General features: G+C 41.8%; 1 protein-coding gene across 6 annotated transcripts in view; it reads right to left on the bottom strand.

Annotated features, from left to right (window-relative positions):
• Positions 1-20,030, bottom strand: part of Kif16b (kinesin family member 16B) — a 270,207-nt gene that overhangs the window by 191,215 nt on the left and 58,962 nt on the right. For all 6 annotated transcript variants that reach the window (XM_048455467.3, XM_048455465.3, XM_048455466.3 and 3 more), the window contains exons 11-12: positions 14,424-14,489; positions 10,886-10,945 (exon numbers count right to left, since the gene is read on the bottom strand). In XM_048455467.3, the coding sequence (XP_048311424.3) occupies positions 10,886-10,945; positions 14,424-14,489 (126 nt within the window). The remainder of the gene's footprint in view (positions 1-10,885; positions 10,946-14,423; positions 14,490-20,030) is intronic.

The following is a 20,030-nucleotide window of genomic DNA, read 5'->3' as shown; positions in this document are numbered from 1 at the left end:
CAAGTTACCACACAGAGTAACCACTGCCAAATAGGCACAGATGAAAGAGTATAAACCCACAGTCAACTGTAAATTAAGTTTTCAAGTATACAGGAAGGCTGGAAACATAACTCAAGAGGTAGAGAACTTGTCTAGCATGCAGGAGGCCCTGGGGTCTCATCCCAGCACTGCAAAATTCAGGTGTGGGGGCACCCTGTAAGCCTGGCACTTGGGAGGCAAAGAATGAGTTTCAAAAGTTCTAGGTGATCCTGGGCTACATAGAAAACTTGAGGTAAGTCTAGGCTGAATCCCCATCTCAAAATTAGAGAAAAGAAAAAGACAAAAAGGGTTATAAAAAGGCAGGCAGGAAAATAGAAACTTCAATTTCAAGACCATAATCAATTTGTAATGGGAAGCCATGTTTCTATTCCTGGGTTTTATTATGCCTTATCTTGACCCTGTCACGGGAACAGAGAGGCCTCTCCCATTAACTGCAGAAAATTCACACCACAGGGGACCCCTTCTTGGAACCCCTAGCAGAATATGAAATTCCAACTTCATAAAGGAAGTACTCCAAAATATTTTCTCTTAAGAAATACACGAATCCATCAATGACCACACACCTCCTGTTTGCCTTGCATGTACTTATATTTTACACTACAGTTGATATCTTGGTTCTATGTCTATGTTAGAAAGCGCATTCAGTGTCTCTAAGGTTGGTCTGGTCTGGATACCCCGGTACCTACTAGTTACAGTAAACAGCTTACCCACACCCTAGTCCCTAAGATAGGCTCAATTCATCACCAATTGGGTGACCCATTCCTTCTCATGGTGATGGCTGTAGATACCAACAGCCTGGCCCAACCAGCACAAAGAATCTCCCTGGCCACAGAAACCAGCTAAGAAACCCAGCAGTCACTGAAAAGCATGGGGGTTGCTGGGTGTCCGAAACTCAGATGCGAATTCAGACAGTGGGATGAGTAGACATACTCAGAACTGCTGACCTTAACCTTGCCAATCACGGGCATTCAGCAACACAAGGTCTGAAGGTAAATACCCAAAACAGGATCAAGGAAAGCCCAAGACAACCAGATCCCTGGCCAAGCCATTCCTAAACCCCTCCATATCACTTTTTTTCCTGTGAGCTTATTAACATTCTTCACTATTTAAAGCTGTTTGGAACTGAGTTTTTAGTTATTTCAAGTAAATAAACATATAAAATGCTACCTGATAAAATAAATGTCTTATAAGAGAGTCCATGTTGCATCTGCATCAAGCTATATTGTTCAATAATTTTTCATATGCAAAATATGAAATCTTTTATCTGCCCAATTAGGAAGACATATCATTGGTAGCCTAGTTTTATATCAGAGGATGATTCACTAAAGTGGTCCATTAGCCTGAATGATATCAACCCAATGCTGACTGTATGAGATGCCTTCTCAGCCCTTTGTCCATGCAAAGTCAATTCATCTGACAGGATCTATCTACCACTACCTGCATCTTAACATGAAAGACTGGGAAATAGAAGGGTCAATGTAGCCAAGGCCAGCAAAATGGTCAATGGCAGGTCCAGGGTAAAGGTCATTAGTCTAAGAAGATAAAGGACCTTCTTGCTCCCAGGTTCAATGTGACTCCACTGCCATTGCCCTACTTCAAACTCAGAGCTCTCGGAAATCATCTCAGGTAAGCTAAATGTGCACTGGATGACTGGGACAATCAGCTTATCTGTACCATAAACTGTTTTACCAACTAAACCATGGTTCCATAATTTAGCACCCAATCAGTACCGGTATACAGAAAACACACTTCCATATGACCAGGTAATCTTTTCCTCCCTGCAATGGCAATAAATATGCAGTAAGAGCCTACCAGTACACATGCTCCATTGCAAAAGATCAAAAGAAAAGTTCCTTATGTATCCAAAATAATTTATCACAGTACCAACATTTAGCAAGGTGCATTTGACTTATTCTTGATCTTTTGCTCTAGGAATATTATTCAAAAGCAAGAACCAGCATACATCCAGCAAACCTTTATTTGTGAGCAGCTCCTGTAAGGAGAGAGCTGCAATGGAAAACATGGTCAGCTTGGCATTCTTAATATCAGAGCTTGTCCCGGACAGAGCGCAGTGCTTCCTCTGACCCTGCCAGGCACACTGCAGTGCCGCCAATCACCTCCCTAATAATTATCAAGTCCTGGTTGCAAAGAACAAAGAACTTTGCTTATTACTTTGCCTTTCTTCTTAAAGAACAGATTCGAAAGCAGAAGTTTAGGAATGGGAGAATAGTGTGTGGAAATTAACAGCTGAGTGGAGCCTTAATGAGAGGTTGAAAAATTAACAACTGCACACTGCAGAAATGCAGAAGCATCTTTCTCTCGCTTGCTTTGAGATCAAGGAAGAGCCAAAGGACAAAATGTGTGAACACATTTTAAAAAGACTACGTGCTTTGCCCATGAGAGTACAGACAGTGACTTTTGTTCAGAGAGGCATGAGGTCACCTACACTGCTGTATAGGATAAACAAACAGATTGCTTGTAATAATCCTCTCTCAACTCATCTTTACTATATGGCCTCCACTCCCTGTCCTCCCTCCCTTCAGCTCTACCTGCTATGATACTATGAACACCAGGAGCATACATACACTTTCCTGTGGGGCTACCTGGAAAGGCAAAGAGACAAGAAAAACAGATTGGAAAAATGTTGATGGGAGATTAGGAGGAGGGCAAGAAATAGCTTGTCCTAATAGCTTGTAGATTTATGTAACTTGCTCACAGCTAACTGTGGTTTCAGCCACATATAAGCTTTAGTCAAAGAGACATTGGCAAATAAACTGCTTGAACATTCTTGTTGCTTGTAGCAATAAAAACTGTGAGATCACCTTATTAATAACTAACATATTGGTAGAGAGATAAAAAGTCAAATCAGCCCCAACTGACCTGGGGGCAACTACCAACCAGGAGGATGAAGCCATCTCCAACCTGTCACAGCATACTCCAGAGCCAGACAAGGAACACTAAAATCCATGGTGTAAGCCTGGGTCATGCAATCATGGGAAGTAGCACTGTCTGCTTAAGCTAGAAGGATGTACAGAAAGGCTTCAAGCTTGTCCTTAAGTATCTTAGAAATAAAAGAACACAACTAAGTCTAGCAATTATTTACTGAATCTTTTCTACATAGGAAGAGTAGCAGAACATAACAAAGTAACAATCCCAGAACTCAAAAGAGTTTATAATTTTAACAGAGAATGAAAACATACAGATAACTACCATGTACTGTGATGGATTACACATCAGTCCCTTGCCTCTCCATAAATGCCTATCACTTACATCACATTTATGGACATATTCTTCCCAACAGCTTCTCCAGTAACGTACTGCAGTATGTCCATGTAGACCTTAGCGCCAGCTACTCATTCAATGTCCAGACCTAAGTAGTTCAAACAGAAACTGTTTATAGACAAGTACCTACATGTTCATAAAGTACTCTATGTGTCAAGGGCTTCCCAAAGAGGGGAGGGGAGGGGGAGGAGAGGCAATGAGAATAGACACACATTAAGACTCTACAAATTCACTTAACATAAACTATCCTTAAATAATTATACTGAAACTAAAAATTAAGATTTGCTGCTCTTACAGTCTGAGGTCCATACAGTTTGGGAGCAGAACCACTATGTTCTATCAACAAATGTCCTTTAGGCCTGATCCAGGAGAAATCAGAGGATGAGATAGGACTACCCAAGATGAAAGGAACTGTACAAAGGAATACCCAAAAGCAGGTAGGAAAATGCTCGTCTCTAGATGCAAGCCCTACGAGGGCAGAGACTTATTGCTTTGCTCTGAGGGTGTGCTCTCTGCCTAGAACCATGTCTACAAGGTAGGATTTTTTCAACAAATGGGTATTCAATGAAGGAAGGAAGAAGAGATAAACAGATGAAAGATGGAGAGGAAAAAATGGAGGAAAGCTGAGGATCCATTATGAGGATGTTTTCAAAAAAGTTATTTAACAACCTAGGCAGTGGCCCGGGTTATTAGAACACCAGCACAGGAGGGAGATCACTCATTATCTTGTAATACTAATAAGAATTCTTTGAATAATTTGAAAACAATTCTTTAAGTTAAAAAACTTAAACACACACACAAAGTATCAAGATTCAAAAGGAGTGACCTGAACAAGACCGGCAGCAATAAGCAGGAACTGAGTTGGGCTATGTTTTTTCCTAATGAAAATCACATGAGGAAAACCATGATGTCTGAAATGCCCACCTTGGCCAATCCTGAATAAATGTGAAAGATCACATCTTAGCTTGTGCTGTGAGTCTAATACTAGGAGACAATTACCTGATAACACACCTCTCAGAACATGCTTCCACCATTATGAAATGCATAGGTGCATTTCATATTGTTCAAATTGCAGGAATAAACTATAACTGATAAGAGCCTGGCCATCAGGGACGTCAGAGTGTGCTTGCCTTGGCTCTCCCTTTGCACAGCCACAATACCAGGCCTGTTGCTTGGTGTTTGGAGTCATTCATGAAACAGCCGCTCAGAACCCCTGGGTCCACTTTCTGGTCTGGCTTATTACCAACCCCAGATGTTTTTGCATCTCAGACTAGAGTTTTGAATCAGGGAATGGCTAAAAACAACTTGATAAGGAAGCCTATACTCTATGGATGAAAGCAATGTCTCAAAATTAGGGTTAAGTTGATGACCATAAATAAAAGCTTATCCCAGATCTGCCCTCTGTTTTAATTTTTAACCAAGAACATGGAAGATACCACCAAAAGAAGGGAAAATTCTGTCTTCCCTATGCTTGGTGTAGGTTCTCCAGAAAGCAGAGGATCCAATTCCCTGGTCAGAGACACCCAGAGAACCACAGGAAACTCATTTCAGAAACCTACCACATCGCAGGCCTGCTGAGCGATGGCCCAGTTAGTAGTCTGCTTCAAATCCATCCCTTCCAGTTCATACAAGGAAACTGCAGAGAGCCAGGGAAAAAACTCTTTTATAGATTGCTGTAATCTTGCCGAGACAAACAGCTCAGCTGATTCACTCTGTCATAAAACAGAAGTAGCATGCTTCTCCTTGGAATTTAAACTCAGAATCTTTAAGCCAGGAAAAGATCCTGTTTGCATTTTATTATATTCCCTGTTACTTAAGAAGCCCTGAAGGAGTAAAGGCGCCCTCCATCTATGTGCTCTCCATCCCAGCCTTGAACCTCTTGTATTACCCAGAGAAGGACTAGCAAGCCACCAGCCAATTACAAATTAAGCTGTGTGCATTCTTATCTCATCATTATGTGGGTTCAAATATGCACCATTCAGCAGAGCAAACACCAACAGGGTATAAGATACTCAATAATTCCACACAATTAAAGCCTGAAAAAAACTTCAAGTAACTTCAATGCAATTAGAACACTTATCAAGGAAACTGCTGGTGTGGGGGTCAGTGTGGAAGCCCTGTGTGGGGCAGTTGAAAATACAAAATCCAGCCAGACACTGGAGTAATCAAAGACAGTGTCTATAGGAAGAGAGGTGTGCAGTCTGTAGAAACACATGAATAACCAAAGCTGGAGGGACTCAACCAGGAGCACTACCTGGCTCTAAGTCCCTGGCTGTAGAGTGGCCCAGACACACAGGCAGGCCATGCTCCCTTCTGCAACACCATCTGTCACATGGCTGCCAGTTTTGCACTGCATTCCTAACTGTCTGAGATTTATTTTGAAGCACAGAGCTGAAGGAGCTCCTTGGAAGTCAGATAACATACCTTGGGCATTTTTTCCTTAATCATCTATAAAACTCTGGGATAGAGAAACAAGTGTGTGCAAAACTGATAAACCAAAAAGCAGCAAAAAGACAGAGGTAGGGTGTGGGGGGTCAAGAAAGAATTCTCTAATCCCACTTTGAAATGAAAGCTTCAAAAATTCAGCAGCCCTAAAACATCTGGGATTTGTAATATGCCAGACCAGAAGGTGTACGCATGGGTACACCATGAAACAGGCACAGTATTGCGGCTGCCCAAAAGAAGAACCACAGTAAGTGCACTCTACAGCTCAAAATCGCCAGACTTGCAGAAGCTGAATTCATCCTAAGAGGCAGTAGAAATGCTGATAAACTCAGCCAACATGCGAAGCACATGCCGACATGTAGGACCAGAAAGGCAGACTGAAAAAGAAAAAGGAGGGGCACACTGCCCTCAGCAGTCGCTGTGCACCCAGAGAGCAGGTACAAACACACTTGGGCATCAGTCAATGCCAGCCACAGGACAGCAGCCACCTTCACTGTTTAAACACCAGGGAACTCAGTACAGGCACTGCTCACTCAATTGTGACTGGTTACTGTTAGCTGCAAGAGAGTTGTTGAAAAGTCACCAGGAATGGTGAAGTCACCCACAGAAAACAGGAAACCAACACTACCACAGGATGAGGACCGAGAGAAGGGGCTGTTTCTATGGGTAGTGTTACCAGGCAGAGTCACAAGCACCGTGGGCTAGTCCCTGCTGGCAGGACCTGAGGTCGTGGAGAAGAAAAGCTGCCACTAGAGAGGCTTTCAGCTTCCCACAGGCTCAAGGTAGCCTGGAAAGGGGCACCCTGTCGGGGTCAGCCCCCACAGTACAGGACAGAGCAAATGGATCTGAGGCAAAGAATACAGGATTGTCTACTTTTCCCAGTGTGGCAGCTCTGTCAGCACTCCAGCATGAAGGTACAAATCCATCTCATGGGCACTGAGTAAAGTAAAGATTCTAATGCAGGAACATGGGGTAGAATGTAGATTCAGAGATCATTTCCTTCCTGCCTCACAAACGCCACTCACTGATGCTGCCCATCATGAACCACACTATCAACAGGTCAGGTTCTAAATGATCTGGGTTAGGGATGGGCTGTGATTCAGAGAACCCAGCCACATTCCTCCCAAGAACAAACCACAGCGTCATGCATGAGGCCTTCAAAGAGAGGAAAAGTGCAGGGGGAAGAACAGGAGACGAAGTCCACACAGCAGGAGGTGATGTTTCTCACCAAGTCCTCACATTTGAATAGATCAAGGTTATAAGGGGTATGCTGTGTGGCCCCAGTGTTGACATCTGAGGCTCTAAGATCCTCAGAATACAACTGTATCTACAGACAGGACTTTAAGTTGAAATTAATTAGCTAAGGTTACTGAGTTAAAGTAAAGTCAGTGTGACTGTGGTCCTCATGAGAAAAGCTGACAGGGACACACAGAGGATGGCCAAGGACACAAGCACCAAAGGGAAGGTCATGTGAGGATACAGCAGGGGTAGCTGTCTGTGTGCCAAGAAGAAATGGCCAACCCTGGAAGATCTTCATCTTGGAGTCCTAGACTCTAGGACTGTGATGGAAAAAAAAAAATCAATCTGATGTTTAAACCATCCTGACTGTGGTGTTTATTTATGGCGCTCTTCACTGATTAATACAATGGGCTTCATTTTTGTTTATTACTAACTGAATCCCATAACCTTTTACTGAATGATCCTCTGTGAGAAGCAGAGCAATGGGAGCTGGCTTACAGAATGACAGATACTGTCCTGGCCAGCTCTAGCTCTTGACTGTCCATGTGAAAGACAGAGAGAGAAGCAGGGACAGCAACACCACCTGAGTCAGACAATGGAGAATACTGTACCAGATTAAAACCAAATGCCATAAAGCACAGAGGAAAACGAAATCCATCCTAACTAAACGGTGGGGGCAGAGGGCTCCAAATGGATTCTGACAGGGGACTAAAAAAGGGTAGCATTCCTAATGATGGAGCAACTCCAGCCAAGGCTAACAGACACCATGAAACCCAACTCCCTGTTGCACTTGGGACCAGCATGCCATCCAGCAGTGTGAGTAGAAGCGCCGGTGGTGGGGGGGCAGACCCGCAATAGGACAGTTGAAACTGAACAGAAGACCCAAGCCTCTCGGGCTGAAACAAGGGAATTTGCAGTTTAGAAAACAAAGAATAAGAAAAATGAGAAGGCAGCCTAAGGAGCAAGAAAGGGGATATAGAGCACAGTCACAGAACTGCCTCATAGCACCTGTCTAAGATGTGCCTTAGATGAAATGTGAACATGCCATCATCTCTTACCCTTAGACACAGGGAATCAGCTGGCATCAACCACAATTTCAAAGCTGGAAACAGGAGCATAAGGAAGTAAGAGTCACAACCCAGTAAGAGAAAGGGAATTAAAGTCTGAGATACAATTCCTGAGTTAAGAGACCAAAGCTTCAGACACCAGCCACTGGGGCCACGATGCTACCAGCTCTGCTTAAACAAACAGAAAAGTCAGCAGCTTTGATTAGAGCATACAGTATCCCAGGGACTGGCATTGTCCTTCTAATGCCAGGCAACCAGACCTTGGATTTCACTATCCCCAAGCAAGGGAAGTTATAGGCTGGATACAGAAAGGGGACTAGGCTGTTCCTTGCTCCTGAGCATTCAAGAGTTCAGAATGTGCTGAGATGCAGAGAAGTTCAACATTCAAGGGACCTTCACTCAGCACTGACTTTAATGCTAATGTCTATCTGAGAGAACAGACCCTTATTTTCCTGGATCTGCTCCCCATGACATCTATTGATAAATTAACCATCTGGAACAGGAAGGGAAGCATGCAGCACTGTATGCAGGGTTGGCTTCGGGCACAACTGATCAGCTTACAGAACACACTGGAGAAACGCAGGAGAGGATTACAGAAACCACACAGGTACATGTACATACCTGAGGAACAGCAGCCAATTCCGACACAAGATTTTCACAGTAAACATTTGAGTAGTACTCTCTACCACAGCCCACAGGCGGTGTCTTCCAAAAGGAGACAGAGAGAGCCCTTAAAGCACCCAGTGAGGCCAGAGGGTGAGCACAGCCTAAAGTACAAACAAGCAGGGGAGGACAGGAAACCGCCCTGCCTTTCCCACTACCTCTAAAACACAAATTCTACTTTCTGAAAAGTCGTGAAAAATAAAGGTAATTAGATGAATGTAAATGGGATGAGAATCAGAGGAGAATATGACTTCAAAGTCCAGAATCGCTCGGGGGCAGGGAGATCTTTTATAAAATATTTCAGAAGCTTCACTGTTGTGATTCTACAGAAGGGTAGAAAAATTCACGATAAAATTAGTTACAGTCTAGGGATGTCACTCTGAGGCAACCTTGCTCATGCAAGGCCCTAGTGCATTCCCCAGTGCTAATGCACATCACACACACACACACACACACACACACACACACACACACACACACACCCCGAAAGTATATGGGGGTAGATATCACAACAGCAATAGCAGGAGATGATGTTTAAGTCTTACAATATACTGCTGTTGTGCCTCTGGTCCTACCAGTACCACCTACGCTAATAACTTTCCAAGTGTTTACTAGACATGATTGCTCTTGTTCTTTAAATGCGGCACACTATTTCTGCGTCTTTGCAAACTTCCTGAGGAAAGTTACCCTGTGTCATAGAAAGTCAAAAGGCCTGGCCTTTAGGGGCTGCTACAGTACCACTCAGGGGTCTTAAACTTCAGGAACAAATACATGCACCCCAGCAGTGCTTATTCTAGCATGACTATTTTGAGATATGAATGAGAGCGCCTCTCAGCTTCATGCACCATTGTCTCTTGTCAAAGGCAGGCTGCGGTGTGCTCAGTGGTAGGGCATTTCCCTAGCATGTCTAATGCCCTGGGTTGAAACCAGAGCACCAAAATAAATAGGTGAATAAATAAATTCTGAACAAAGGAAACACTGAGAAGCACGGAACCTCAAAATAGCATGCCTTTCTTCTTGGGAGAGAAGGAAATCTGAAAGCTGAAGCCTCACCTAACACTGTCATTTGGGCTCCTGATAAGAAAGTCCCCGGGACATCAACCGATTTCCACCTACATCAAAGCTGAGCACCACCTCTAGCTCAAGCAAGGCATCTTCATAACCCCGGAGGGGGGCAGGAAACCTCGCTGACACAAACAGAAGTGGGCACAGTATATTGCTGACCCTGGCTCTATGGCACTGTTGTCAGATGAAGACTCAGGGACTAACTCAGACCTCTGAGTCTGCTCCACAAATCATTAACCAAGCATGCCATTTCACATGCAGGAGATCCAGCTTCGTGCACTGCTGACACATTTAGCTAAGCCCTGTTGAGCTTGGTCAGTCAATATCACATGGAGCTTCCTTTTTATCCCCAGGGCACTTCACTAAACCTCAGAAGCAACAGGATGCCATCAAAGCAAAAAGTTCGAACTCAACTCCACACCCACTGCAGTGTGGGTCTCTTCTTTTAGGAGATAATGCTTTGGTAGCTAATTAATGGGGTTTATAAATCTCATCCTACCAATCAAGTGATTCAAAATAACAACAAGGAAACTTCTAGTTTGCAGCACAGAGCATGAAAAATGGAGACCAAAATTACAGGTGTCCCTCCCTAGTGTGTGTTGGCATAAATACATACAACCATCATCTAGCCACAGAGACATAGAGAAAATGGATGGCAAATCAGTAGTTTAGAAATTCCTGTAATCTAATCATGCTATGCAAGTATGTTCTATAATGTTGCCATGAAAACCAATTTTGTTCTTAATGTGTTGCTTTTATGTTGACCTTAACAAAATTAAAAACACAGAGTCTATGTCCTTGAATAATAGGATTTTAAATGTACTGAGCTCCAAATGGAGAAACTCCAACAAGTAAAAGCATATATGTGGAATATCACTGTAACCTGTGCATGTTACAGTTCTCAGTTGGGATGTGAGCTGTCACTCATGACCTGAGTCACTACCCTCAGTCTCATAGGCCACGGTTTCAAATTGGCTTCATTAATCTTACCTTAAACACAGCATATAACAGCCATATTTTAGATGAGAGAGAAGTTACCTACTTAAGCCAGTACAGTAAGATTAGACACTTTTCACAGCCCTTACTTTCAAAATATTTTGGGTTTCATTCCATTTGTTTGTCCATTCCTTGGTCAACTCTTGAACCTAGAAATAAAAACATAAATATATAATGATTTTATTTAAAAACATAAATACATATTTTATTAAATATATACTGCTTTTATTATATATTAAATATATAATGATTTTATTAAACATAATTTTTATCTAGAATAGTTTCTAAATGTATAGACCCTATGGAAAAATGAACTGTGTGTATGTCTACATATTATATATATAAATTTAGCTAGCTCTTAAAAGAACCACCACCAAATATAAACCAAACAGCTGGTCTCATCAACAGCCTACATTGCAAGAAAGGAAAGTGACAGAAACATGTCAAATTATAGCTCTATGACCTCTTTTCCATGATGGACTTAGTTGGATTATTAAACACTTGTAACTCCAAGGATGGCAACAGCACATTAAGTGTGTTTGCTTTTCCTGGCCACACTCTCAGAAATAGCCATTTATTTTCCTTTCTAATTGGATGTGGTGATTAAATCATCCTGGATGCTGCAGTTTTCTTTTAGGAGATAACGCTTTGGTAGCTAATTAATGGGGTTTATAAATCTCATTCTACCTTTGGGCAAAGGGGGGAAAGGTGCTTCTTTATTCGATCTTTCAGACACAGCAAAATTCTATTGATAAAAGTCAGTTTCGGACCATAACTTGAGGAGGAAAGGGCAGGGGCTGACAGCTGAGTGCACAGTTGGTGAACACTTCCCAAAGCTAATCAAGTTTTCATCTACTTCCAGAAATGTTTTAAGATGATCCTCATGATTAATTAACCAAGAAGCAAAGAAGTAATAGCTGAATCAAGAGGCCAGGGGAAAATGGAATGAAAAATACACTCTGTGGAAAAAAGACAGGTAGAACTCAAAGACTGGTCCAGGAAGGGGACAGCTGGCATCACAGGGGTCACAGACCTGTCACCTGACTGCCTCCCAATTCCCATAGCAGAAACAATCTCCTCTAAGCCTCCTGTTCTCCTTACCAGAGACTCCATCGTATAAGGCTCCTGTTGTCCCCCTCCTAAGAAAAAGGCACATGCATGTGCCCTGAAGCACGGAAGTCATGACTAAACAAAGGGCTGCTCATGAGGGAGTGGGGATCTGTGGGCACCCCAGGGGGAAACAAACCTATCTGACTTACACTCAGTGGTCATTCACATACTGAAGTTACCCTAGATAACCATGGGCTTCCAAGTAAATGTTTCTTCTTTCACTAGCTATTTCTGTTCAAGTCTGTCTTCTTTGTGAACCAAGCAAACAGGAGTGAAGAGACACCCCCATCACTTCCTGCCTGCCTCCACACTTTGATAGGCTGTGGTGACAATAAGAAACCACTCATACCCAAGGACCCTTCAAAGGAGACAACAGGCACTGGAGTGTCAGAAGGGGATATTCTTGTATCTTTTCTCCCTACATTAGGGGGAAGGAGTGGCATACTGAATTTTCTAGTCTACTAACCAATGAGTGGACTTTCATTGGTAACTGATCTAAGAATAGGAAACATTCAGCAAAAGACTATGCCTTACACCACCATACACATCCGTATGGAGAAGAGTGAGCCAATCAGAAGCACAGAGACCCACAAGTGGACAGTGTGCAGGGAGGGAGAGATTTTGAAACAATCATAAATGGGACGTCTTCATCAAAGCCTTCCACTCTGGGGTAAGGAACAATTAGAAAAGGAGGAGTTAAGATTTTAAGGGTCAGGGGCAAAGGGGGACACCAAGGAAACAGTGTCTTCCAGATAGCACAGAGCTGGTGCACATAAAATCTCACACAGATTGCAGCAGCAGAAACAGGGCTTGCACGGGTCCCAGGGCTGAGAGAAAGAAGAAAGTGTGTGATCCTGTCCCTAGCCAAGAGGCTGTCTGCAATTGACACCTATTTGCAAAAGAAAATTTAGTGTTCTCTGATGGAGTCTCACTGGGAACATTACCCACACTTAAGGCAGGCCCCATGCCCAGCAGTAGATGGCCAACACAAAGCAAACTCAATGGCACCTTTTTAGACTTTTACCTCTTGTTGCTTTGCCTAGGCATTTTTGTCTTATTTGTCATTTGCTTATTATGTATTATGGTTTCTTACTTTATATTTCTATGGAGTTTTGTGAGTGTGTGTGTGTGTGTGTGTGTGTGTGTGTGCGTGTGTGCATGTGTTTCTTTTTCTTTCTTGGTTGTTTGTTTGTTGCCTGTCTGCTTCCTAAAGAGAGAAACGGTGTGGAGTTGGGAGGGTCGGGAAGAATGGAGGATCTGGGAGGAGCAAGCATGAACAGCGCATTGTGGGTGAAAATAGTTTTCAATAAAAAGTAATAATCGTCCATCCTTTTCAAACACCACCAAACAGTCTGAGCTTTCAAAACGTTCTAAGTACTCCCTGGATTTATCATTGTGTTTAAATTAAATAATCTTCATTAAAAACATTAACAGAATCAAAGCATGTGTTCCATCTGACAATGTGCCTGAAGAGTAAGCCAGCAGCAAGCCATGAAGGAGGACAGTAGACAGGAGACAAGACTGACAGCATGCTATGGATAAGACAGGCAGTCATCTCCTTCACAGCGTGAAGAAGGCAGTCTAATTAAGATGCTTATTGGTCTCTGTTAACTTGCTGAGTGTTCCTGAAACCTGTAATTGATAAACAACCACACCCAGACATTTCACTGCACTTAGGATTTGAAGTGGTAAAATATAAAATTGCATGAGAAAAATGAGGATTAGTAAAGTGGACATCTTTACTAATGCTATTATCTTCCACAGTGTGAGTCTTGAGGTTTTACCATCAGACTATTTGCTTTCCTCTAGGGCTGTTTAGCACCAGAAAAAAAAAAAAATATGGACTACTGAAGTGCTTATTGTCTGTTTCTCTTTTCCCAGAGGGCATCAAAAAAATTAATAGGACAGAACCAAGTCAGACAGGAAACTTGTTTAGAAAAATATAAGCCTTGATGTCAGCCCTCTGTCACTCACCTCCTACAGAGCATCCCTCTGTTCTGGTCTCTCACTGCTGTGCCCTTCCTGTCTCTTCACTGGTCCCTGACCCAGAGTACTTGCAGGTCCTGCAAAGCCAAGGGCTCCAGAAAGCTGAACAGCTCTTAGCAGGAAGTTCTGGGGACCTCTGTGGTCTTATGAATGTTAACTTTTCTAGGACTCTGCCTGCTTGGGCGGTCCTGCTCTCTATCGAGAGGCTCCGACTGTAGCAAGTCATTAAGTGTCCTTCAAATCCTGTATGCTAACATGTGAACGTGCAATACCTAAAGGGCTAAGAAGAGATATCGTGGACCAGGTGTGGTGGTGAAAACCTCTAAATCTAGCAGGATGAGACTGAAACACCATGAGTTCAAGTGCAGTTGGCATTACATAGTGTGGCCACTGGGTTGGGACTAGAGAAAAGCAGAATGAAGAAAATGTGGTAAGAGCCTGGAGACTGTCTCAAGTTGTAGCAAACAAAGACTTAAAAAATAATATTTAAGTTGAAATTAAAAAACAATAATAACTCAAACCATCACTTACTCTTGCTTCATTCTGGTGAAGTTTTTCCTCCATACTTAAGGCTGTAGGGGAGTCCAAGAGGGCAATCTATAATGTAAGTCATAAAGACATCAGCAGTTAATAATCAGAAAAGATGTACATTTTTAATATTTTCACAAATTACCAAACATTTTCACAAAAAATTAATTGTTTATAAAAAGCAATTTCTCATTATTTCCAAAGTACTATTTATGATTAAGTCTCTAATCCATGGAATATATGTCTTAATATCAAAATCATGGCATCACAGGCATGAGCCTGCATCCGCCATACAAATCAGCAGAGGGAAAGCCATAGCAGCAGCGTTTCACTCAAGGCAAACACATCTAATTCCCTACAGCACTCAGAATTCGTTTATCTAATGCACAGAAAGAACAGAGTTCAAAAGGTAAGATACTTAAGTCTTGCTTAATAGTTCATACATGTTGAAATATACAAAACAAAACTTGTTTTCACTGCTGATGGCATCCAGCATATGACTGGACTATGCTACAATCTATATTTCTTTATCCATGCTGTGGAAGGGTAAAATCTGAAGTCATAAACACCCAAATCAGATGAGAACCTAGGACAAGTGGACATCCTGGGGTTTCAGTTGCATGTCTAATAACTAAGCCTGGGCCTCAGGGGCAGGATCATAAGTGCCCCCATTCTGTCTGCTGCCTTTGCTGCCAGAGATGGTACAGGAACACACAGGCGAGCATTCTTTCTCAATTTAATGGAACCATGTTTTTGTTGTGTTATCATAAGTGAAAATGGTATAAGTCAGTTATCCTGACTATTGCTTTTAAAAAACAATATATTAGGAATATATTATATATACTTAAAATATAAACCCTTTTTTTTAACTTTTAATGATTTTCTTTCCATTGTTTGGTATTCACTGCATGGCTATCCTGTAGTTGCTGTTGGTGCTTTCCTGACTGATGTAAATGCAGGCTTTTCTAGTCATTTGCTTTACCAGTAATGCGACAGTAACTATCCTCGTACCAACCGCCTACAGTACATGTGACCATATCAACAGACTAAATTTCCTGAAAGGGAACTCCTTAGCCATCATGTGATTCTTCCCTACAGTACCAGCATGGTTTTCATTTCTTTCTCTTTCTCTGGACTTCTTAGGTTCAGGTACACATTCAGTCTATCAGGATGGCTGCGCGCCACACTAGGACTCTGTGAACAACAGAGGACAAGACATAGCTGCTCAGTGGGGAAGCACAGTGTAGAACTCACAGGGAAGAGCCTGGTGACAGTGTCTAGAGGGCTTCTTCAGCTACCCATGTACATGGTGGAGATACACATGGGCATCTATGCAGCCCACCTTCATTTGAAATTCTCAGGCCACAGCAGCCAAAGTTCAGTGAAAATACCAGGGCATATCTTCTGAGGGGCATGTCCAGTTATAGGAGTCCCTTGCCTCAAGGGATCCAAAGGTATAGCTTCGCAGCTGCCATCTTACATTTATATATTGTCCATCTTAACCTGGATGAAATTCATCAATTGGGGGAATATTTTTATTATTATAAGTATTGCCTTGTTATACAGCTGGCATCCCACTTTTACCAGGTTTACAGATATGAAAGTTAAATTAAACCTACCACGCTTGCCAAAATGCTGTGTAGCCAACGGTATTCATTGTATTGATCATTTTCCACGTAATCAGAAAGCAATCTGAAACTAGTTTTCTACAACCTGTGCTCACCCTATTTCTTCTCTTTCCTGTTGGGTTGTAATGCTTATCTCTGTAGCTGCTCTTGCCGGAGCAAGGGAAATGGTGCTAGGTCTCACAAGAGCAGCCTCCTTCCTATCTGAACTGTGTTGACCACAGTGGATGCTCATGATGTTATAGTGCTAGGTCTCACAAGAACAGCCTCCTTCCTATCTGAACTGTGTTGACTACAGTGGATGTTCATGATGTTATATGCACTGTTGTATCCCTACGCACTTCTGCCTGCCTGCGTTCTCACGGAAGGAGAGCAATGTCCTGTCTGGTTTTAACTGTGAACTGCACTCTATGTCATGACAAAGGAATCTTTTCTAGAGATCAATTTATTACTCTTTCTGCATCACTCGCCTTCTCGGTGCGCTAACGAACAGGACTCCACCACTCCTATAAGCATCATCTGCCAAGCTTTACTCTGTGTTCTTGTCTCATACACATCTCTACAAAGTTGCTCTGCTATTTACATTCTAACACCAGGTCTGGCTATAAAAACGAGAGTCTGTTACACCTCCATCCTCTTCCCCTTTGTTTTCTTTGCATCTTAACTGTCTTTGTTTATTCCATTTCTATTTTTATTAATTTACTTTTTCCCAAATTCATTTGTGAAAGATTAGGGAATTGAAACATTTTCTTTTTATAAAGTCAGAAGTGGAAATATTTGTAAATGCAACAACACTTGATAAGAAAATGCACCTAGAGGCCAACTTCATTAACCATGTGAAAATTGCAAAGCAAAGCCATTTTGTCATAGCATTGAGCAAGGGCAAGGATCTGCAGCTACTCAGCTGGCACTGGTGTATGGTGATGGGGAAAGGGAATGGCATAACTACTTTAAAAACTAGTGGTTCCTCCTAAAATTATGCATATAATATGTATACCTCTGACCCCCAAGCCTTCCTTGGCATAAGCCCCACAGAACTATATCTGTATGTATATTAAAAAGCATTTAAAGATCCACAAGAAACATAATAACCCCAAGTAAGAAACCCCCAAAAAAAGTAAATCAAAAATTGACAGATGAACTAGGAAATCTTTGTATAATGGAATACAGAGGTGAGAGTAAGTGGGTGCTCACCTACATGCAACAACATGGATGAACCTCAGAAACACACTGGATCCAAATAACACATATTGCAAGAGTCCATATATATATAAAGGGCAAAAGCAACCAAAGCCAAAAGCTCGGCCTCAAATGGTCAGGAAGCAGGGGTACCCATGAGAAGATGGGAGGGTAGGTCCTGGCACTGAGAGTGGCTCCTGGACATGGTGAAGCTCTGTTCTCAAGATGAGCACAGGGAGATGGGTGACTTGAGCTTCTAAATCCATGTAACTACATATACATGATGTAATTTGTCTGTACCTATATATACTTCTGCAAAAACTCTCTGTATACATTAACATACATATATACACATATATTTCTGTGTAATAGAAGTAAATATCTATCAGAATCTTTCTTTTTTATCAAATTGTATTTTTAAATGTTTGGCACATGATCTCTGCAATATATAAAATTACTAAAAATAAAAACTGATTTTCTTTAGCTTTGCTTAAATAAACAATTCTAAAAATGGAAGTTAAATTAACACTCTCAAAGAACTATAGGAACATTGGAATAGAATGTTCTGGAAATAGAGGAATGTTCTCAGAAAGATTTATTCAGAATTATTTTAGAGAGCGATTGAAAGGGAGATGATGCTTGTGGGGGGGTGGTACACAAATCTTGGAGGTCAGAGGATAGCTTTGAGTGTTGGTTCTTAGGCACCTTCTACCTTAGTTTGACATCTGTCTCTCATTGGTCAAAACTTCACAGTGTAGGTGAGGCTACTGGTCCACAAGGTCCCAGGGATCTGCGTGGCTCCACTCCCTATCTCACCATGGCCAGGATTCCAGGCATTTACCACCTCACCTGGCTCTATATAAGCAAGTACTCACAAACCAGACCATCTCTCCAGTCCCTTATTCAGAGAGTTCCTTAATGACCATTTATGAACATTTATTAATTATCACAAAATTAATTATGTAGAATATACCTATAATTTCTCAAAGACTTATAATTTCAGAATTTTTCTTATTTTGATTTAGACTCCTATGTTTGCTATAAAGTATATGTTAAGATTATCAAAATATATTTTCTAAATAGACTCTCCATCCTTACTTCTAAACCAGTGACAAAATCACTCCCTTAGTTATAGAAATGACATTAACTTGTGACAGAAGTAAGAAGAACAAACAAACACAACCATAAACAAGGCAAACACAAGTCAGGGCTGACGAGATGGTTCAATGGGTGTGCTGGGTAGTTTTGTGTCAACTTGACACAAGCTAAAGTCATCTGAGAGAAGGGAACCTCAATAAGAAAATGTTTCCATATGATGGAAACTATAAACAAACCTGCAGGACATCTTCTTAATTAGTGATTGATGAGAGAGGGTCCAGGGTGGTCCTGAGTTCTAGAAGAAAGCAGGCTGAGCAAGCCAGAAAGCAGCACCCTCCCTAGTCTCTGCATCAGCTCCTGTTTCCTGGTTCTTGCCCTGTTCTAGCTCCTGTCGTGACTTCCTTCAATGATGAACAGTGATGAGAAGTGTAAGCCAAATAAACCCTTTCCTCCCCAAGCTGCCTTTAGTCACAGTGTTTCATCACAGGAGGAAGAACCCTGACTAAGACGGGGGTAAAGGCACCCAACCTGATGTCAGGAATTCAAGCCTAAGAATTCACATGATGAAAGGAGGGAACCAAATTTGGAAAGTTGTCGTCTGGCCTCCATAGGGATACCATGGTATGGGCAGACCCACGCTCCCTCAACAGTCACTTAGAAGATCAAGGGAAAGGAGCTGCATGAAATATTTTTCAAATGCTTTCCTTCACATATTAATCATTTAAAAGGCTGACTTTAGATAAGTAATGTTTCCCGAAACACAGATAAAGGATTCCAATAGCAGTGTATAAATAGAAACAAGTATTGTGGTTCCTGATACCTCATTCTGCTGACAACTCCCTTTCACGCAGGAGGCCTGACATCACAAATTGAAGCGTGTACGCAGGTATTTTTAAGTGCAATGAAGGAGTCCTGCAAAACTGTAGTCTGCCATCTTGTGGGAAAGGACTACCAAGCCGACTTCAGGACACAGGAAACTGAAGTTTCATTTGAACAATATTTCTACAGTTCAAACCATTCATAGGCTATCAAGAGTGTGGAGTACTGTATATGCTTACAGGGATAGCACTGAGCACTTCCCATTTACAGAGATGGAGTTGTTTAACAATAGACTTAAGATATCAATAAATGCATCTTCATTTTATTTCTACCAGCAACAGTTTAAAACAACTTCCCTGATTTTCTTTCAAGGGTGGCCTTTCTTCACAGTAGGACCTGAGCCATCTGGAACTTAGCTCACACAGTTCTCACACAGCATAAGCTTGTAGGAACATGTTCAGACTGGGAGAAACAAAAGGACACAGCTTCTCCGGAATTCAGAAGATCCTGAAGTGAGGCCATTTCAATAATCATGCAAGGCCAGGAGAATAGCATCACAGCCGTCCACAGACATGCTTTCAGAGGCACCACTGAGGCACCATAACTACCTATAGCATGGTTAAAGTGAGACCAGGACTCAAAAAGGTGGTCAAATATATCTCCTCAGTTAAAATACATTTATAGTCATAAAATGCATGGCAAGAATCTTAAATAATACTCTAAGCGTCTAAATTTCTTTTTACTAATGGAGATTATGCTACTAGTCCTATTGCATGTTAAATATCCATCCATAATTGATAACTATTAGATGGTCAATCATTTAAGGCTTGATGGATAAAATCTTATACCCAGAATGTATTAGGAATGCAAAGGCCAAAAGGAAGCTGAT

Source organism: Myodes glareolus, chromosome 10 (assembly GCF_982192425.1).
Source record: "Myodes glareolus chromosome 10, mMyoGla1.1, whole genome shotgun sequence".
Lineage (NCBI taxonomy): Eukaryota > Metazoa > Chordata > Mammalia > Rodentia > Cricetidae > Myodes > Myodes glareolus.
Note: the sequence above shows the minus strand (reverse complement) of the source record. Positions and strands in the feature narration are given on the sequence as shown.